The sequence below is a fragment of the Temnothorax americanus genome, unplaced genomic scaffold (genome assembly GCF_048541705.1).
Source record: "Temnothorax americanus isolate GAGA-0224 unplaced genomic scaffold, ASM4854170v1 Scaffold47, whole genome shotgun sequence".
NCBI classification, from domain to species: Eukaryota; Metazoa; Arthropoda; class Insecta; order Hymenoptera; family Formicidae; genus Temnothorax; species Temnothorax americanus.
Genome location: NW_027509624.1, coordinates 405,742 through 426,486, shown reverse-complemented (window position 1 = coordinate 426,486; position 20,745 = coordinate 405,742). Strand labels below are relative to the sequence as shown.

The window sequence follows — 20,745 nt, the reverse complement described above, 5'->3', positions numbered from 1 at the left end:
AGTTTTTTCTTAAAATTTTCATAAAAAATAGAATCAAAATAAAAAAATATTAAGATAAATTATTTGGAGAATTCATTGGAGTTGATATAATTTCGTTGTATCTTCTTAGATTGTGTACTTCCTTTTGAAAATGTGAGAGCTATGAAATAAATTAAGACAGCAATTTTAATTTTCGTTAATAAACTTTAACCGAAATAATGTAGAATTATACCTTTTCAATTTCAGTTTGGAGATATTTTTGTTTAGATTTAGGCGTCAATATTTCTGAAGATTTTGTAATTTCGAGCTTTTGTAGGAATCCTGTTAATTCTTCAATCTTTCGATTTATATTTCTGGAATGCGATTAGTAATGTTTAAAGTTACACATTGACATATAGGCCTGTATTCTCAGTTCACTTTTATCGAGAAATGCGCGCATTTATGATAAAAGTGAATTGAGAATATGGGCCTTATTCTTTATACCTTGATAAAATGCAACATTATTCATTCGAACTTACATTGATCTTAATTTTTCCCGTTTATAATTATTATCTGCATCTCCCTAAATTGCACAATAAAAAGAAAAAATTCTCATTGACTTTCCATTTTAATATTTTCAGACAAATATGCATATTAAGTTATCATACCGCATTTTGTGGACGTTTTCGAATTGTAGGATAATCTTCAATGTCGATTGCGAATGGAATATCATCTAATAAATAAATATTTCATATGATGTAATATAACAAAATATTTTATTATAATACAGTCAAATTTTCATATTTTGTACTTACGTTCCAATAAGTAAAAAATATGAAAGTTTAATTATAAATCCCAATTTTTACTGCATGGGAAAAGTTATTTGTCATATACCTTCATTTCTCCTCGATATTTTTTCCATGCTTTTATTGAAGCTTCGTTTGTCACGTCTCCATTCTTTTACAGTGTCCAAATCCCTGCGTATTATATAATACAGTTCATGCGTACTGTTTACAATTAATAAGAGCACAATTTAAATAGATGCCTTACTTAATTTTTTGAATTGTTGCTGATTGTGCGCTTAGCAAATCTCTCGCTTTAGAAATCCATTGCAGTCGTTGTTCCATGATCATATTAGTACCTTTACCTTCGCATCTAAATGCAAAAGATTGATCGCATTTTTTACATGTAATTATAAGAAAATAATTGATTTATTTTGCATACATTTTTTAAATTTCCGAAAAAGTTAGCCTAATAAATTAAAGCCTAACCAATTATTTATTAATTTATGAAACATAATAGCATTAACTAATACTATTATTAATATTTTATTATTATCAGTAAAAATATCAATAGTTTGATATATAGTTAAGATCTAATCAGCTTTTTTAATATCGAGATAATTCTCCAAACATGATAACATGCTGCGCGAGTCTTTCAGCTCCATCGGCCGCAGCTGCATTCTTCGCATGTCTTTTGTGACAATATCGAAAACCAGCTCCGGATGTTCAACATTCTTACATTTCATTTTTTCCTCGTTATTCCTTGCTGTGGAATAATACGACTTTGCGAGCGCGATGTGTTTCGTCTCGTTACTAATCGTCTTAATTCGACATTCCTTTTCGCGATAATGTTTATATGTTATTAATTCTGTAATGTTTTGTCTAACGTAACACGATCTGGGCGACGGTCCGGTTAAGTGCAAGATTTTCGCATCTACCTCGGCGATTTCTCCCTTGATGCAAGTTTTCTTGACATCGTGGCACGAAGCTATCATTTTTAAAAATGCGTGCTGCTTATCGCATTTTTCATCCTGATTATAGTTTAGCTCATCGTTACTCTCATTCTCCTTCTTATTACTCTCGTCTTTGCATCGAATAGCAGGAAAATTTCGTGCGCACGATGCGCAAAGAGAACCCACTGAACTATTGTTACGTGTATCGCTGATATAACTGTTCGCTAAATTCTTCAGAAAAGCGTCATTATGCGTGTTGCTGTACCTGTTGCTGGGCTTGTAACCTCTACTTTTCTTTCTGATCGCAGAGCCTTTGAACGAACCGCCGATGTCGTTCGCGCTTTTCGATATTCGCCGTGGAACTTTTGATAATTTCCATCGTTTTTCACGCGGAGACCGATAAGCCAAGATCGTTGATGCCTTTGGTTCAATTTTCTCTAAAATAAATTTGATTTAATTTCGATCAATACACTGATGATTATTGCAGTTTGTTTTGCTAGTTATTTTAATAATTAATTAATTAAAATAAAATCGTTGATATTTGTATGATTGTAGGGTGACAGAGTTGCAATAGCTGAATGCGCAAATTTGAAATTCTTACGTTCTACGAATGTCACGGGCTCATTCGGATGCAATTTATTCCATTCTGACCGGAGATAACTGAGAATGCTCGAACATCCGAGAGCTATAACATTCTTTGGAGGTGCAGTGATAGGATTATGTGCTACATTGAGGGTTTTAAGTTTCGGCACCAGGCCTATAATGAAAATTCACAGCTATTATATACGTAGATATAAAAAAATAACATAGTTGACAAAGTAATTATATGACTCCTTACAAAGTTCTAATGGCAATTTCTCGATTTTATTTCCTTGCAACAAGACAGTTTCTAGTGAAGGATGCGATTTAATACTCGTAGGTAGACTTGTCAATAGATTATTTCGAACGTCCAGCCACTGTAAATGTTGTAGGGAAACGAAGAGCTTTTCGGGAAGCTCGGTGAGATTGTTATCTTCTAGGTACAGCATCTAAAATTGAATGAAATTAAAATTTATTAAAATTTAACACACAAAATGCAGAAAACAATGATATAAAAGTGACGTTGCAGGAATCAGATGAAATCTGAATTTAAATCTTGCAAACGTTTTTTTTTTTTCCATTTCAAACATTATCTACATTGCATGCGTACTTGTATCGCAGGATATTTTTCAATCGCTTCGATAGGGAGTGATGTGAGACCGGTGCTCGTTAAATCTACAAAAGTCTCAGTGTATAACGGAGTCCTATTTGGCGGCGGCGTTGAAGGCGGAACAAACGTTATTGGAGATTTCTCCGTTTTCTTCTTCCCTGCTATTGAAGAAATGTCTGAAGCACTGTCCGGAAATATATCTTCACTAAACGAGATATACGAATCGTTCCCTTCGTTGTCTTCCAGACCTTTCCATATAATGAAGCACATTAAAGCACGTATTCAAATTTTATATTTTTGACCCACATCTTATATCTACCTAGAGTGGAGGCAGCCTTGCTATATGTGGCAAAATCCTGTGTCTCTTTGCCGGAGGAGGCACACGTATTTTCATATAAATTGCCAGCAGTATTTGCTTCAAAAATAATATTGAATTCAGACGATGTTTCTTCATCCTCTTTGTCTTCGAGCGCTTCCCATTTCAACGCTCGCGAGGATCTTGCTGGAATATCAATCTCGGAATTCTCTTCCTCGTTCTCAATATCATTTTCCTGCATGCATAAATGTTAAGGTACTATTTACACATGTATATACATATATAAATTTTGAAGCAAAATCGAAACGTAAGCCTCTCTTCTCATGTTTATCGCATGTTTCCTAATAAATGATGTGAATCATACTTTCAATACAGTTTATTTTTATTAAAAATATTTTCAAATTCTAGATTTTAATTAAATTAAATTGAACGGTAAAAAGCATTTAGATATTTTTTAAATTTAATTTAGTCGAGTGATACTTTTTAATTTATCTGAGCATTATATACGGTATAATGTCAATTACAGCAGCAGTAATAATATTTCAATTATTAAAATCGAAAAGTGCGATATCTATTACTCCTGTTTATCACAAATACAATCAATTGTATTGTCTACTTCACTGTTATTTATAAAGAATAAATGTCAGAATCATATTGAAATTCACACCTGCACCCCCGTTTCTCTGGATGTGTCATCGTCGTTCGTTTCCACGGTCGATTGCTCGCCGATCAGTTTATTCGAGTCGTTCTCTACGCTGCCCACGCATTCCTGGATCGATGGAAATTTTTCAGCTTTTGGACCCTCGAAAATTCCATAATATTGCGCAAGGAGGCTTTCCGCGATGTCCCCGGACATATCGAGGATAAACGATGTGCACGAAAGGAGATTAATATTCGACGGCGACTACAAACTACAATAACCCCTTTGTTTATTTGTCGCCTAGGTGATTCGACATCTTTGCGTACTTGCACTTGATAGAAATCAACTTCCAGGATCTTATAAATTTATATATGGAAATAAATTCTTTATTTGCTTTCACGCATTCTGGCAGGATAGAATTTATAAGAAATTAATAAAATGATTAAGTCAACAATTGATACATATATACACCGTCCTTTCTCTGTTTATTATTCTTCTTTTAAAATGGAGCCAAGTTTAGAAAGGATATACTCCTTTAACACATGATTATTGATTATACGCCTTGTACGATTAATTAATCGTATATAAAATTTGTGTAGAATTAAAAGAAGATACTTTATTGGAGTTTCAACAAAATTTCTAGAAGCCTGCATTCAGATTCTAACAAAAGTTCCAATTAATTTAATCGGCGATTAATTGGCATAAGCATTTTAGTTAACCAGAGTGAATTTTGGAACGCGTAGCCCAGATGGTACTGGCGAAGGGGAGGGGATGTTCTTCGTGCAGTTACGGCTGCGGTCCATTTGACGCTACAAATGCTTCGAAGCATTCCTCTTCTCTTTTCTTTCAATGAAGAAAGAAAGAGAAGAAGAACGCTCCAAAACATTTCTAGCATCAAGTGCCATGGACCGCAGCCTACTACAAGCACAAGCACGTGGGCGTGAGCATTCACAATTCACATCGTTCACAAGCCGCTCCGATCTCAGATCACAGAGACAGGGTTGGGACGGTTGGGTAAGTTAATTTTTTTTTAACTAACAAGGGAACCTCGCATACCCGAGAAAAAAAGTCGTGATTTTACGATAGATTACGAAACGTTTTCTGTTGCAACTTTGCGATGAGATACATTTTGAATCATATATCTATCGTTAATACATGATTATTGTAGTTATCGATAGAATAAACTTTGAGTTTCCTTTATTAAGAATACACAATTGATTGTGATAGATTTTCCTTCTCGATAAATTCCAATAAAACGATAGAAAACAATAAAATACTATAAGAATTCTATAGTGTATGCATGCCAACGATTGAATTTGCTTTCAACAGAGAATGGGAAAAAAAAAATAATAATAGGAAACGATAACATTTCTAGCGAAAAGTACGATAAATGTACGTACATTACGTTCACGTAATCGTACTTTTCGCTTAACTTTTTTGTTTGGAGTCTCAGCCTAATTCTACAAACGCGCGCGGTATGATACTCCTTGATGTCTACTGAATGGACCTGCACCCTCATTTTGTAACATCAATTCTCCGATTAAACTCACTCTGCATCTCTTTCTAACTATCCCCCTAGAAAGAGACGAAGAGTGAGTTTAATCGGAGAATCACGTTTAATGGCCTTTAAATCGGAGACTGTGATACCGGCCCCTTGTCTTAAGATGCTAATACTGCTTTGTGATTGGTTAATGACATGAATTATACCGGCCTATAACGATGACCCAGGCGTTCGCACGCAGCAGCGGCGGCAGCTCTGACCTATACGGAAATGAATAAGACAATAATATGAGAAATTGCCATTTTGAATGCATCAGTATTTTATTTCAACATTTTATTACCTTATCTTTATTTTTATTTTCGCGTAAATATGGTTCGCACACTGGATATATCGCCCTGCAATACTAAAAGTAAGAGCCAATCACGTTCGACAGGTCAGGGGCTTGGTCTGCTGAACATGCCCATTGTTTTTAGTTTAGTCGCGCGCCGCAGACGTCGCGGCGTCGCGCTCGCTCGTAGCGTTGGTCAACCAACTCTCAACTCTCAACTCTACGTTCGACGCCATGATAAGTTAGTGGCAGCAGAGAGAAACCACACACACACACACACACAGTCTCTGAGTCTCTGGTGTCTCTGGTCTCTGGTGGCACTGGTGCTGGTGGCAGTTTAGTTCCTGGTTTAATGGCACCTGGGCCACCTGGTGGTTGCTGGTGGTTACTGGTCTTGCTTCATATGGTCACGGTACTCCGGGTACTTGATTCTTGTTCACATTTCTCATAGCGATTATCGCTTGCTCCCGTTAATCTGCGATACTCCTACACGTTCTCGGAGTATCCAAATATCCGTCCCCGTTCACACAATCCGGCGCGTGCGAATAATTCCGATATGTCGGATTCGGAAGGTAATGACCTCGCTTATAGAGGCTAGTGTTGGTTATAATGCAACGTAGATAATGCGAAAATACACAACGACGAGACTTATTGCAGGTGCCAGCGACGCGGGGAGCGTCGGAGGAAGATCTCGAAGCGTCTCTCGCAGCAGAAGTCCTTCGCGTAGCTCGGGATCCAGGAGTCCGTCCAGATCTCGATCACGTTCCCGATCACCGTCTGGGTGAGTCCATCTATCCTTCTTTTTTTTCTCTCTCGGCCGATCATCATCCTTTTCCTCTTCTTCTTTATCATATTGATTGCTATTGTGTCCAAGTCTTCTCCTGCAACCATAAATGCTCGGGCCTGTTTTCTATTGCTGAACTGGCTGCACTATAGTTCAGAGTTTATCTTCTTTTACTCCATATAGAAGGAAAAAAGATAAAATCTGATTAGTGCAGTTCAGCAATAGAAAACAGACCCCTCGTATGTAACATATGTACAACTCCATTATCGAATATGTCGACACGTAATAAGAGCTTTAGCGTAAATTTATTTTTGTTGCAAATCCAAAAGAAAAATATTGAATCTGATATTTTATTTTCTTTCGTCTGCAACGAAAAGATTTTTAGATGTTTCTTAAATAAATCTGGATTAATTTATCTTATTACATAATGTTTATTTTATTTGTAGCTCAGAAGATGGAGACCCGAAGCTGGACGAGGCAGAAGAAGTCAGATCGGGAGAAGAAGAAGCTGTGGAACCGGAAGAGGAACCTGAAGGTATGATAAATCATAAAATTTTTAATCACACGTGCAAAGTTGTTTTATATTATTTTGCCATATATGTTATGTTTCATATTTTATGGTTGCAGGAGAAGACTTGGACAATAGTAGTGAATATGATGAAGAAGAAGAGGAAGAGGATGACGATAGGCCGAGAAAGAAAAAGAAGAAGGATAGGTTTGGTGGGTTCATCATAGATGAAGCTGAAGTAGACGATGAAGTTGAGGATGACGATGAATGGGAGGAAGGTGCCCAAGAAATTGGCATCGTGGGAAACGAGGTGGACGAGTTGGGACCGACTGCGCGTGAAATTGAAGGACGACGTAGAGGTACAAATCTTTGGGAGTAAGTATTAAAATTTTGGAGATAATTTCGTATTTGTTTTTATGAATGTAATTGAGTTCTTAATGAACGGATTTTCTAGTTCGCAGAAAGAAGACGAGATTGAGGAATACCTTCGTAAAAAGTATGCAGACGAATCGATTGCCGCTCGTCGCTTCGGCGACGGCGGTGAAGAAATGAGTGACGAAATCACTCAACAGACTTTGTTGCCCGGCGTAAAAGATCCCAATTTGTGGATGGTAAAATGCCGGATAGGAGAAGAAAAGTCGACCGTGCTGTTATTGATGCGGAAATTTATCACGTATCAATTTTCCAGTAAGAAATATAAATAAGATTTATATTTTTTTGATTATTTTTTATTGCATATCTCTTAATATTTTTTTGCCTTTTAAAAATTTTAGGCGAACCTCTTCAGATAAAATCCGTTGTGGCACCGGAAGGTGTTAAAGGTTACATTTACATAGAAGCTTACAAGCAGCCGCATGTAAAAGCTGCTATCGAAAATGTTGGTAACCTCAGGATGGGTATATGGAAGCAGCAAATGGTACCGATTAAAGAGATGACCGACGTGCTGCGAGTAGTTAAAGAGCAGACCGGTTTAAAAGCTAAACAATGGGTCCGTTTAAAACGAGGCATTTACAAAGATGATATAGCTCAAGTTGATTATGTCGACTTAGCACAAAATCAAGTTCATTTAAAATTGCTTCCGAGAATCGATTACACCAGACCACGCGGGGCATTGAGAACAGCGCAGAGCGAATCTGAAGCATTGAAACGTAAGAAGAAAAGACGACCACCTGCGAAACCATTCGATCCCGAAGCAATTCGTGCTATTGGCGGTGAAGTTACCAGTGATGGAGATTTCCTTATTTTTGAAGGAAATAGATATAGTCGTAAAGGGTTTGTATTATTACATGTTATGCTAATATTATTATATATATTTATTTATATAATTATTATTAATATTAAAATTATTTCTTATTTTACGCAGTTTTCTTTATAAAAATTTCACTACAAGTGCTATTATCGCGGAGGGTGTAAAACCTACACTCTCCGAATTAGAGAGATTTGAAGAAGCGCCGGAAGGTGTTGAGATAGATTTAAGTGGTACTCCAGGAACTGGAACTTCTGGAAAAGAAGATCAGTCCGCTACTCATTCCTTCAGTAACGGAGATAATGTAGAGGTTTGCGAGGGTGAACTAATAAACCTACAGGGAAAGATTGTTTCCATAGATGGAAACATGATTATGGTTATGCCAAAGCATGAAGAACTTAAAGAAGCTTTGGAATTCCAAGCTTCGGAGTTGCGAAAATACTTTACGCAAGGCGATCACGTTAAGGTAAAATTTGCGATATTGCTCGTTTTAAAAATAGATTTCTTTTTTTTTTTTTTTTACAAAGTTACAATATTATTTTAATTAATTTGCAGGTTGTAGCAGGAAGATACGAAGGTGATACAGGTTTAATTGTTAGGGTAGAACAAAATAGAGTAGTTTTATTTTCTGATTTGTCAATGCACGAACTCGAGGTTCTTCCGAGGGATCTACAATTATGCTCTGACATGGCTACCGGCGTTGATAGCTTAGGACAATTCCAATGGGGTGACTTGGTGCAGCTTGATGCGCAAACAGTCGGTGTTATCGTCCGATTAGAACGTGAGAATTTCCACGTTCTCTCTATGCATGGCAAAGTGGTCGAAGCGAGGCCGCAAGGTCTTACGAAGCGTCGAGAAAATAGAAACGCGGTCGCTTTAGACTCGCAACAGAATACTATACAGAAGAAAGACATTGTTAAAGTGGTCGACGGACCGCATGCAGGTCGAGGTGGTGAAATTAAACATCTGTACAGAAGTTTTGCCTTTTTACACTCGAGAATGTTCGTCGACAATGGTGGAATATTCGTATGCAAAACCAGACATTTACAGTTGTCCGGTGGAAATAAGACAACTTCCATTAATTCTATGTCACCAGTGGCTGGATTTATGTCTCCTAGAATTGCCTCTCCGATGCATCCTAGCGGGTTGGTCTCGTTCTCATTCTATATTCACTTTATTGATATATTCTTTCAACGTGTTTACTTATATATCAACTATTGATTAATCTTACAGAGGTGGTTTTGGACGGGGCGGCGGAGGCGGAAGAGGCAGAGGCCGTGGTGGCGGTGGCGGTGCAAGACGGGATAGAGAATTAATTGGAACCACGATTAAAATAACAGGTGGACCGTACAAGGGAAACGTGGGTATTGTGAAAGATGCGACAGAGACAACAGCGCGCGTGGAATTGCACTCCACGTGTCAAACAATCTCCGTCGATCGATCTCATATAGCAAACGTCGGCGTCCCGACAAAGGATGGTGGCTTCAGCAGTTACAACAGAACTCCGGCTTACGGTGCTGGTGGGCAGACGCCGATGTACGCGAGGGACGGATCAAAGACACCTATGCACGGTTCCCAGACGCCTATGTACGAAAGTGAGTATATTTACACATGTATTTTTTCTTTTATACGAGATGATGTGGAAAGTACAATTTTTAACATTTTATTGTTATAGATGGTTCTCGCACCCCTCACTACGGTTCAATGACGCCGTCTCACGATGGATCGCGAACACCAGGACAATCTGGAGCTTGGGATCCGTCAGTTACTAACACACCCGCCAGGACGAACGATTTCGACGGCTACAGTATAGAAGAAGGTGGCTCGCCCGGTTACGGGCCCGGATATCCTCCTACTGGTGGGCCGTTTACTCCGCAGACTCCGGGCACCATGTACGGCTCGGAACAAAGCTTCAGCTCATATCAGCCGAGTCCTAGTCCTGCGGGCAGTGCTACCGCGAGCCCAAGTCCTACAGGCTACGTTGCTACTCCGTCCCCAAGTGGTACTGGATACACTACTAGCCCACATGGAGCATTTGCAACTCCTTCTCCGATGGGTTATAGTCCTATGACACCTGGTAAGTAATATAACGCTAGCGGAATCTCTATATGAGTAGATGAGGGGATTTAGTCTCTATTATAGAATCTAAATGTTTTTCAGGTTTCTAAATGGTTTTATAATTTAACATTGCAATATATAATCACTCTTTAATTTTCATATCGTATTATTTACATGTAACGATTATAAGTAAATTTTAACTTTATATCTATTCTATTATTTACTCAATTATATTTTTTTTATTTAACTGAATTAAAAAGCAGAAGCAAATTGAACGAATGAATGAAATGAAATGTGGGTTTTCGAAACAAGTTATCATTCATCTCGTAGTACTTTATTCACAACTTTTAACTCTTCAAATCAATTTCTTATTAAATCGAGACGTACATAAAATGAAGGTTGGAATCGAAACCGGCATCTGCCGAATACGAATCAATTGCTTTCATACTACGCGTAGCAGAAACAAATTCTCGATCGTAACAAGTTATAACTCGGTATGAGGTTCAATACTTGTTATACACCATAATTCGTAATTCTTACAGGAGTACCAAGTAGTCCATACAATCCACATACACCTAGTTCAACAGGAATGGATGCAGTCGGTTCCGGTATCATGGGTAGCTCAGAATGGCATACGACGGATATTGAAGTACGCATTCGCGACTCTCATGACGATCCTGCTCTCGCTGGACAACAAGCAGTTATTCGAGGAATTTCAGTAAGTGATTCTGTGTCATATCTGAATAAAATATTATATTATTGCGATACCGGTAGTTCACATATGCGCATCTTTTTAATTTTATTTTTCAAGAATAACACGTTTATATTTGTGACAGGGTGGTATGTGCACTGTTTATCTACCTACCGAAGATAGAGTTGTGAACCTAGTGTGTGAACAACTGGAACCTGTGGTACCGTCACGCGGCGATCGAGTCAAAGTAATTCTGGGTGAAGACCGCGAAGCTGTCGGCACTTTACTTTCGATCGATAATCAAGAGGGAGTGGTAAAACTCAACACGGACGAGATAAAATTCTTGCAATTGCGATTTTTGTGTAAAATGAAAGCACTTGATTTAAAAGATTTGAAATGAACAATTTTCTAATTCGTACACGCTAATATTGTGGCGTAGATATTTTCGACACGATAATTGATATCTTTTTATCTTATAATGTTCACTTCAAACATTTACATTCTTGTATATTAAGTGCCTAATATATATCTGACAGTAATAATAATAAATGATAAGTGATACATATGTCATCATGTGTCTATTTTTTTTCTTGTTTTACATTATAATTCGTAACAAATTAGTAGTAGAAAAGAGAGACAGTATAATTTTTTTATTTTTGGTTATTGCTATCATGATTACAACTTGTCCACTCATTATTATGTTTTAGATTTTCTCGAATTTTTTACCTTATTTATTTAATATAAAAAAATATAATATATATCAATTTTTATAAATTTATATTTGTAAAATAAAATGAACAATCATGTCTGAAGTTACTGTTTTATTAGCACGAAGTAATGCGCGTAATAGAAAAATATAGTTGTGATAGAATAATGGGCACAAGTCGTTATAGGCTTGTCAGAAATACCCAAGAAACCCGCGAAAAAAAATCACGCGGTTGAACATTTGGAATTCTTGTTTCGGAGCATGAATATATGTCTCTTATGGTTTTTTTTGGTACTTGTAGGTTGCATTTTCAGTAAAAGGTTTGTTGCATCCGATAAAGATATACGCGCCATTTAACAATTACTACATTTACTTAATTTTGTATGATATCAACATTTATTTAAGTAAATGAATTCTTTAAAATTAAACATAATCATGTCATTGATTGAAGTTTTCAACGTATTTATTGTCTTTGTTCGTGATAGGTTAAGCGAGGCTAAATCTTTCAAACATGGTAAAAAAACCGGCACCGTTTTATTCGAAAGAAACGATTATGGAAAGCAATGTTGGACAAATGATGAATTTACTATTCTTAGTAGTCGGAGGATGTTTCAAGATATTCTACCCAACGTAAGGCCAATGGAAGCATCTTACAAGAACTTTGTCGACGTAAACTGTATTATAAAAGACAATATTTTATCATCATAAACAAAAAATTTTGAAAGCTCAATTCCTAAAGAGAATGTATTCTTTTTATTTATTTATTTATTTAAAAATAAATTTTGTAAAAGAGGTCGATATTTTTGGATTCCAATAAGAATTTAAAGCTAACCAGTTTTCTATAATGAGGAGTGAGTGCTCTTAAAGGAACGCACAGGAAGCTTTCTAAGATTTTCCTCTTCGCCAGGTGAACGTCATCGATCCCCAGAACGATCAGTACATAGCACACCTCATGGACTATTTTCACATATGCCTTGAGAGCGTACGGAGGCTGTCCGTTGGCAAAACGAAGCATTTGATGCTGAAAGCTCTGGCGGACACTCTGGGCGGTTACTTGCGGGTCTACATACTCCCCGTCACAAGACACTCGTATTACGCGGGTAACATCAAATATCGTAACGCGAGGATGCTGTTTGAGCTCTTCGACGAGCTGAAGGTCTTTCTACAGACAAACGGTGCCGGTTGGTCGAAGCCCAGCCAAGATCTTCCAAATATCAGGATTCCACCCATCATAATTACACCACCGAAAACGTCGGTTGCCTGTAATGGGCTTATCACGTATTCGGAATGTAAGTGCGATTGTTCCTTCGCGATCCAAAGAAATTTCGAAAATGCGCATATTAAATATATATTACTTAATTTTGTAAGCTAATTGTAATTTGAAAACTGTATCGAATGCATGCACTGATTTGGGATCGCGAAGAATCAATCTGATTGTTTTTGTTGCTTTTTCCATAAATGAAAATAGCTTCCGAACGTGACAGCGGTGACTATCGAAGCTTCACGTTCAGAAAAAAAAGACGGTCCACGATGAAGCGGGGACATTCGAGACGCGCGGTCGATGGTGAGAACGAAGGAACGAGTTTAACTTTGAACGACACTTGTATACTATTTTAGTATTCCACATGTGGCTGACACACGAATGTAAAGCTAAAAGTAGTACAATGTCATTGTCACCTAAAAAAAAATAAGAAACTATTTTTGTATGAAAATCTAATTTACATAACTAATTAAAAGTAAATCGATATTTTAACTGTTCTGTAAAGAGATTGAAATGACCACTGAAAAATATTTTCTACGACAGCTGACAATTTTATATTACGGTTTATCTTTAATTTCAAATGCTGTATGTATAAGTACCAATTATTCCTAAACTCTTTTATTTCGCCAAGGCTATGGTAACGAAGCTACGGCGGACGAAGTCACAATACCCCTTCCGTTCCTCGATAATGAAGCGGAGCCTAACAGGTAGTTATCGAGCGGCAATTTGTAAGAATGCCTCGGCGAACAAACAGCCTCAACACATCACTCTCTATCTAGCATCGCGCTGCCCTTCAAAACCGATAGCCTGCAATCATTGTACTCGGAAAAGTCGGCTTTTGCCCTCGTGAAGTACTACATCGCCAGCGTCAAGTGCATCACTTCGCGATCGAGCACGAAAACGCGGCTGCGAAAGTTCAATAAGGACTTCTATACCTGGTTGCAACAATCTGTACATCACGAGCAGATCATCAGATAAAATAATGATAATATAAATTACAAGATGTCTGGGAAAAAAAATTCTAAAATTCTCATACTAGAAAAATCATGCCCTATTCCTTTTTCGCAGATTTTCTACTTTACAATTTTTGACGCGATTGTTCAAGATTAATTTTGGACGAACCGCAAAAACTTTTCGCAAAAATCGCAAAGATACTTTTCGCATTTCAGGTGCGCCGACACCTGGACGACGAGAAATGGTATCCAGCATTCGGCGGTGTCCTCCGAGTACTGGCTACCTTGCGAGAATCGGGTAATATTTCATGACGGCCTTTCGTTGCGATTCGCCGCGTTTGAAAATTAACGAGACCGATATGCTATTCCGTTTTAAGCGCTCGCATAGCTAAGAAACTGCAGCCTCTGCAACGTTTCTATCACCGTGTTTGCAAATTCGCGCGCGATTTCATTGTGCGCTTTCAAGGAGAGTAAAATATAAACTGATGCATCTCGGGGATCAAAATGGCCCTGTGCATTTTGCTTCGCATAATTTTTTTATCGCGCATACGGCTTCTCGGAAAGTTTTGCCTTATTTTACAATTATAAAATTATAAAATCACGTTAGAAAAGATTAATTTGAAACTTTGGAGTAGAGAAAAAAAATTGATTAATTAATAGAATGAATAGAATGATTGATTTAAAAGCTGTAACTTTCTCACAAACGATTTTACAGCATATTCTTTTTATGGCTTGATGTCTTAGATATCGGCGGCGATATTATGAAGAGCAGAACAAGCGGTACTTATCAAGTTATGCCTAAAGTAGGTACGGGACGTACGAGTCAGACGGACGAGAGTGGATCGTCGCTTTACAAAGGAAAAGGAGAAAGTAGGTTGTTCCCTCGCAAGATAATACGGTTTTTTCGCCTCTTCGCATCTGTATCACTTAATTTAATAGTGCCACTTTCCAACTACTCAAAGGACAATTGAATTGTAAGATAATTAAATTTGTGCCGATTGAATTCAGACAGTACAACGACACTTGGACCCACGGAGCTCGTGATTATAGCAGTGTTATCCGTACTGATGATGTGGTTATTGGTGGGATTGAGCTTAGTGTGCTACAGATTTCTCACCAAGCCCTCCGAGGGCTGTCCACCCTGCGAATCAAAGGCTACACCGTAAGTTAAGGGATCGCTTTCTTTCGCTTATCTATATCTTTCTGTTTCGCATTATATCTGGCTTACTCCGAATTGCCCGTACGTTAAATATCTACATAGTTTATATTAAATTGTTAAAGTTATCTATTATTTAGACGTATTATATAATATATAATTTATTATTTAAATTTGGAATTTTCTCGCAACATTTGCCGTAAATCTTTTAGAAAAACGAATGCTTGACGCTGTCATTCAATCCGTTCTTTTTCTCTTCAGATTCGCGGTTCTCTACGAGAATGCGGACTACTGCCAACCAGATACGTGCCCCTCGAAGCCGTTGCGTAAGGGCGTGGTTGAAAAATTGAAGGAATGGTGGAGAGATAGGTTTGGACGGTGCCCAGGGGGATGCCAGGAGCACGCGGACGAGGAACGTTGTTTGGCCGCGATGAGTTACAGCAGCAAAGACGTCGTCAGCGATAGCAGCAGAATTTATTCGTGGGCGTGTCTTTTTACGTTAATTACGTTACTCTGCTAGATTATTTGCATCAAAATAATATCTTTCCGTTAATATTATTAGAATAGTTTCTGTAATCGTATATATTAATCGCGTTATATACTAATTTGATTGCAATCTTACATCCGAATATTTTGTGATTAACACAGGAGAAAGAAATATACTAAATCTACCTCCGCTCCGCAATTAGGAATGCCCAGGGGTCGCACGGTTTTCAAAGTTAATGATTATGATTTACTTTATTATTTATTTGTACATAGCTAAATATAGCCAAAATGTATTTTTGGTCTTTTTCAAGCGGTTGACTATTGTAGATTTCAAGAAATTGAGTTTAACATTTTATAACATCTATTTTACGTTATCTTCATACGATCTTTGTACAATTACGAATTTTTTCTACAGCACAGCGTTTGCTATAGTTCCGAAGGATCGACCACCTACTCCGACAGTCCAGCCAAGCTGAGATAACGATTAGACATATATAAAAAATGATTTCGGACATGGGAATACGATATGTGTGAAAGAATTGTATTTCTCCTTTAAGATGTACCATTTAACTTTAGAACATTTGTACTAATAAAAACTGAAATTTTTAATAGACACGAACAAAACTTTCTAATCCCGCGTATAAAATCTCGCGTATGTGCGGCATCGCGGGAAGAAACGCGAAGATTGTTTTACGGCCCCCACGCCACGCGTCGGGCCATTAATCTAATTTCATTACGGCCGGCCGCGCCGAAAGCACGCCTGATGTTTCTTCGTTCGCAGCTCCTCTTTCTCGCGGTTCACGCGCGCGGCCAGCAACTTGTTGCGAGCGAGAGGAAAACGAAACGAAGACGCGACGCGACGCGACGCGACGTGGACGCCGGGTGGCGCGAAAGTGGGGGGAACGGAGCAGCGCGGCGGTTTTACGTGCGCTCCCCACTCCTCCCCCCCCCAACGCGCTCTCCCTAGAGGCTCGCGCGCGCGTGCGCGTCTCCCGAGCGACGCCGAGTCGAGCGGCTGAGGTCGCCGAGACCGCGCGAAGTTAGCGGCCGGCCGGCAGTCGGCAGTGTCGTGCGACACCTCGGCCGATTCGTTGCGTCTTTCCGGGTGCGTGAGAAAGTGCGCGGGACAGTGACACGCGTCGCGAGACACCGGCTCTCGTTGAACGAAATCATCGAGCGGACCGTCGAGCTGCCTTCGGACGACCAGTTGTAATTCAAACGGTCAGCGAAGGTGAGTCGTTGAACGCGATCATGGACGCTCGCTGAGAACGTAGTCGCGCGAGCTCCTTTCCGTTGGTGCGTCTGCGACAACCGATGACAGCGGACTTGTCAGCGCGACAGTTAACGCGTGACGTACGACGCTTCGTGACGGCTTTCTAGGCGGAGCGGGGCATCGTGAGGCCGAGAACGAACGATTCCCTTACGTGGAAGGAATCGCGCGAGCATCGTGAACGCGTCGTGTCATTTGCGCGCAACACTCTGTGAGACACACACCGGTGCGCGGTGACGTGCTTGTTCGACGCCACCCGCGGACTGCGGCACTTCCGACAATCGCGACGAGGGACAGGAATCGTTGGGAGGATTTCGACGGATCCGTGAGTTTTACTTCTTCTCCGAGAATCTGGTCCGGCGAGAGACGTATACACGCGGTACGCGCGCGCGAATGCCGAAACGTCGCGGTGTGGTGATTCGCCGAGCGGCGGCGCGCGCGCATGCTCCATTTTGAAAATTTGAAATTTGCAGGTGACTCGCGTCGACGGGCGAACGCGCGCGCTTGAGATCGCGACGTCGCGTCGCGTATATACGCCGGCATCCGGGACTGTTCCTCGAGTATGTGCGCCACGGCGGGATTCTCGTGCTTCCTGGTGTCCGCGCGCGTCTCATACAATTGACTTTTGTGCATCGCGTCTTGTGCGTTTCGCCGTGGGACAACATGGCCCGCAGGGATCACCGCCAATTATGCACGCTGTTCTTCCTGCTCCTCTTCGTGGACATCTTGAAAGGTAAAGTCTCCCAACACTTTTCACGCCATTTTGGAGAATTTTGGAGCTCGAAACGATGCGAGAGATTTCTGTCGTTTGATAAGCCGGATGATAAAGTGCGCCGGACTTAACGTGATAATCGGGATTTTATGATCTTATAGAGATATTTCTCGATTAACATTGATTTTTCTTTACAGTCGCTCATGTTGCGATTATATGTTAATTATACTTAACTGTAAAAGGGACAGAAATTGTTTCTTTAAATTTTTTTTTTATGAATTTAATCGATTTTTCTCAATACATATGTTTCGCAATCTGTAGATGATGTCTTGAACAATCTTAATATTTTTCGAATTCCATCACGAACTGTCGACAAACGATTCGGTAACTCGAACATTTTCTTGCTAACGATATTAATAAACGATACTAACGACAAGTGCGCCGCTATTTCCTCGCGGTCTTTCATTCGCTTTGTCAGCGGTTTAATCGGAAGAGTTCTCGAGGCATACGATAATAAAGCAAACGTTTAATCTCCACTCGAATTTTGCGATTGGCCGAAACGATTCGAGGGTACTTTCAACTTCTGTTCTTCTTCATAAACATTCAACAAGTGGCGACAGGTCCACTGGCTCGTGTGAGTTAAGTTCACGAGAGCTTTTCAAATCGCCCGAACTCCGCGAGGACTTTTCCCGTCGTAAAATATCCAACTTTACTGCAGCGATCCAAAATACGTCTTGTTATACATGGTGTTTACGCATGTTTCGCGTAAACCTTCTATGAATAAATTATATGTTATAGATGTAATGCATGTATGTAAATCATTTTACAACATATATTCGCAGAAATTATTAATTTTAATAGAACATTTATTATAGCAATCACAACTAATTTTACATGCGATAGTTTATTAAAATTTCAATTTGCATTCTTATTTCGCAAATTATTATTTTGGATTTATACCCATTTTTTTGACCGGTAAATTCTATTTCGCATACAAATCGCTAAATTTTGTATCATTAACCGAGAAATTCCGATAATCAGAATGTTCTCTTGTTTTACTAAAATTCGTGAATAGACGAGCTATCGAGTTATCGGCTAAAGGATTAAAGTAAAGTAAAGTTTTTCGACTGGAAGAGGCGCTCGCGGAGCTCTTTACTTATCTCGATAAGACATCTTTCGTAATAAAATATCGAGTTGTCGTTTATTGCGTGATTTTCGTGTCTACGTAGCAGCAGACGTTTCAGCGCTCGCAGACACTGTAATTTGTAAACGATTTAAAGCATTTCACGCCCCGTTAGCCAGGGGGTAATAGGTTCTCTTTTAATTACCGTCTAATGTACTTTTACCGTCTCCCTTGACACCCACTCTGGCCGCCTAACGGGCAACGCTTTTCGCTTATCGACGGTTGAGCCCAAGAGGCGAATTCCACGACAAGATCCCGGACCAATTTTTCCTGCCTTATTTCCTATCCCAAAGCTAATTGAAATTAAAATCGACGCGTTTCTCAGAATATTTGTGCTCAAATTAATAGAAGGATAAACATGTCTTTTCTTAGCAACTCCATTCTTTCTTGTAAAAAAGCAACGATAAATGCTTTTTATTTTTTTATATTTTACAGAGAATTATATGAAAAAATTATAATTTAACATTTTCAGAGATATTATATTAATTGATATTATCATCGCCCAATCCTTGGAATTTCACCATGAGTTGTTGACATTTAGTTATTTTCATTTCGAACGCATAGAACGTATAATTTAAAAATTTAAGCATAATATATTCGTTACGTGAGAACTTAAAAGAGAAAACATGTAGCAACATTATTCATGAAAATTGCCGCGGCCTTTGGTCTCGTGAATATTCATTAAAAGGTAAAAATAGGCGAGGAAACGATATATAAACCTGTGTTGATATACACATATTATAATTTTTTATCGTATCGTATACACACCTTGTCGATTTAATAACGCGATGGTGTTTAATGAAATTAGCGCGAAGCGGATGACTGCGGGTTTCTGCATAATATTATGGCTATGTTTATACAGGTATTAAATTTTAAAGAACAATTTCAATATATCATAAATACGATACACCAGCGGGTTTTATACCCGAGTTAGACTATTTCTTTAGCTATGATCGAGTGGATTCAGAGAGAAGGGGTTGTTCATAAAAATTCTTTTAACATCAATGCGCGCTAATTTCGTATAGATTATTACGTCGTCCGCTGAGATCGAAGCGATATAGAGCCTCCGTTCTCTCTCTTTTTCTTCCATGATTTATTTATGCGTTCAAGTTTCGAGACGCGCGATTTTATTGGCTTGTAAATAACGGATATTATGCGCGGCGACGCATCCCCGCGTTTAAGGACTCCATCGGACGTTATTTAGAGCTCAAAGGGAACGGCGCGAGGCGTGACGGTACAACGAAATATCACGATGATGATGCCGTACCGGAGAGGGTGAGGAAACTCGTAAGTCTCCCTCGTTTTCTTTTGTCACCGCTCACGAATTTTACGGGAGTTCTATGCTAATATATTACTGCCGGTAATTAGCAGCCGAGTCGTCCCATTATTTTTACCTCGGTTCTTCTCAATGCGAACAAATGCGCTAATTTATTTTAACTCGTGACTGTCAATGTGACGCCTATTATGCAGAGAGAGAAAGAGAACAGAATGATATATAATTGAAGTAGATATATGTATATTTTAACAGGGAAAGAGAAATAAACTCTAGGTTTATTAAAACATTTTTCTGAAAACACTCTAAAATTCGTAAACAATTTTTTAAGGGGATATATACGATGAAAATGAATTACATTTTCTTGAAATATACTAAAAGATACTTGTAATAAAAGAAAATTATTGGGAATATATCTCAGCGTTCGAGCGAGCATTGGAATCTTTTTTTATCCCTTTTTGTTCTTGACAATCTTACTCGAGACTACGAGATAGCACATATAACATTGAAACGTGGTGCGAATGCTATGTGCGGGCCGAAAATGATCATATACATACAGTAGCAGATCGTGACAGAATTTCTTTCCGTTATCGCAGCACAAAATCGTTGTCGAATAGGTACATCATAATTCTTGTAAACAGCTGCATAAACTTATAAAATAATATATGTGAGTTTGAATAAAAGTATTATTTAATTAGCACATTAGAGTTTTTATTCAAATTTTATCTACTTTTGGAAAATTATTTATTCGTTAATTTTTTTTTCAAATATTTGATGTTAAAAAAAATTGC

General features: G+C 38.6%; 4 protein-coding genes across 6 annotated transcripts in view; 3 read left to right on the top strand and 1 right to left on the bottom strand.

Annotated features, from left to right (window-relative positions):
* Positions 1 to 6: 6 nt before the first annotated feature.
* Positions 7 to 4,739, bottom strand: LOC143903463 (uncharacterized). 2 transcript variants are annotated; one of them, XM_077417069.1, is made up of 12 exons: positions 3,866 to 4,739; positions 3,202 to 3,433; positions 2,883 to 3,130; positions 2,532 to 2,721; positions 2,295 to 2,450; positions 1,959 to 2,130; positions 1,009 to 1,113; positions 853 to 935; positions 627 to 691; positions 498 to 541; positions 212 to 332; positions 7 to 139 (listed from the first exon to the last, which is right to left on the bottom strand). In XM_077417069.1, exons 1-12 carry the CDS (start codon positions 4,052 to 4,054, stop codon positions 50 to 52), a joined length of 1,695 nt encoding a protein of 564 aa, XP_077273195.1. In that variant the 5' UTR covers positions 4,055 to 4,739; the 3' UTR covers positions 7 to 49. The 2 variants fall into 2 exon arrangements, with proteins under 2 accessions (XP_077273195.1, XP_077273194.1); XM_077417068.1 differs by lacking the exons at positions 7 to 139; positions 212 to 332; positions 498 to 541; positions 627 to 691 and having other exon boundaries at positions 750 to 2,130.
* Positions 4,740 to 6,028: 1,289 nt separating this feature from the next.
* On the top strand, positions 6,029 to 11,496 carry Spt5 (Transcription elongation factor subunit Spt5). Its single transcript, XM_077417053.1, has 12 exons — positions 6,029 to 6,239; positions 6,325 to 6,448; positions 6,898 to 6,986; positions 7,079 to 7,334; positions 7,414 to 7,646; positions 7,733 to 8,231; positions 8,323 to 8,671; positions 8,761 to 9,350; positions 9,439 to 9,800; positions 9,881 to 10,282; positions 10,806 to 10,981; positions 11,100 to 11,496. Exons 1-12 carry the CDS (start codon positions 6,224 to 6,226, stop codon positions 11,352 to 11,354), a joined length of 3,351 nt encoding a protein of 1,116 aa, XP_077273179.1. The 5' UTR covers positions 6,029 to 6,223; the 3' UTR covers positions 11,355 to 11,496.
* A 175-nt stretch (positions 11,497 to 11,671) lies between these two features.
* Positions 11,672 to 16,116, top strand: LOC143903454 (uncharacterized). Its single transcript, XM_077417040.1, has 11 exons — positions 11,672 to 12,290; positions 12,568 to 12,949; positions 13,129 to 13,276; positions 13,568 to 13,581; positions 13,655 to 13,872; positions 14,091 to 14,172; positions 14,568 to 14,744; positions 14,883 to 15,036; positions 15,292 to 15,510; positions 15,679 to 15,748; positions 15,932 to 16,116. The coding sequence occupies exons 1-11, from the start codon at positions 12,069 to 12,071 to the stop codon at positions 15,995 to 15,997; spliced, it is 1,752 nt and encodes a 583-aa protein (XP_077273166.1). The 5' UTR covers positions 11,672 to 12,068; the 3' UTR covers positions 15,998 to 16,116.
* A 439-nt stretch (positions 16,117 to 16,555) lies between these two features.
* The window catches only part of Ror (tyrosine-protein kinase transmembrane receptor Ror), a 254,960-nt gene continuing 250,770 nt past the window's right edge, over positions 16,556 to 20,745 (top strand). Inside the window, exons 1-2 of one of the 2 annotated variants that reach the window (XM_077416979.1) lie at positions 16,556 to 16,747; positions 17,260 to 17,519. In XM_077416979.1, the coding sequence (XP_077273105.1) occupies positions 17,450 to 17,519 (70 nt within the window). In that variant the 5' untranslated portion in view covers positions 16,556 to 16,747; positions 17,260 to 17,449. Of the gene's footprint in view, positions 17,112 to 17,259; positions 17,520 to 20,745 lie in introns of both variants that reach the window. The other variant, XM_077416978.1, reaches the window with a different exon arrangement.

Coding starts and splice junctions, on each gene's coding strand:
- LOC143903463 (XM_077417068.1), bottom strand. CDS start 4,054: ATGTCCGGGGACATCGCGGAAAGCCTCCTTGCGCAATATTATGGAATT. Junction 3,434..3,865: donor CCAGAGAAACGGGGGTGCAG/GTGTGAATTTCA, acceptor TTATGCATGCAG/GAAAATGATATTGAGAACGA. Junction 3,131..3,201: donor CAAGGCTGCCTCCACTCTAG/GTAGATATAAGA, acceptor TTATATGGAAAG/GTCTGGAAGACAACGAAGGG.
- Spt5 (XM_077417053.1), top strand. Junction 6,449..6,897: donor CGTTCCCGATCACCGTCTGG/GTGAGTCCATCT, acceptor TTTTATTTGTAG/CTCAGAAGATGGAGACCCGA. Junction 7,647..7,732: donor TATCACGTATCAATTTTCCA/GTAAGAAATATA, acceptor TAAAAATTTTAG/GCGAACCTCTTCAGATAAAA.
- LOC143903454 (XM_077417040.1), top strand. CDS start 12,069: ATGAATTCTTTAAAATTAAACATAATCATGTCATTGATTGAAGTTTTC. Junction 12,950..13,128: donor GCTTATCACGTATTCGGAAT/GTAAGTGCGATT, acceptor AAATGAAAATAG/CTTCCGAACGTGACAGCGGT. Junction 15,037..15,291: donor TGCGAATCAAAGGCTACACC/GTAAGTTAAGGG, acceptor TTTTCTCTTCAG/ATTCGCGGTTCTCTACGAGA.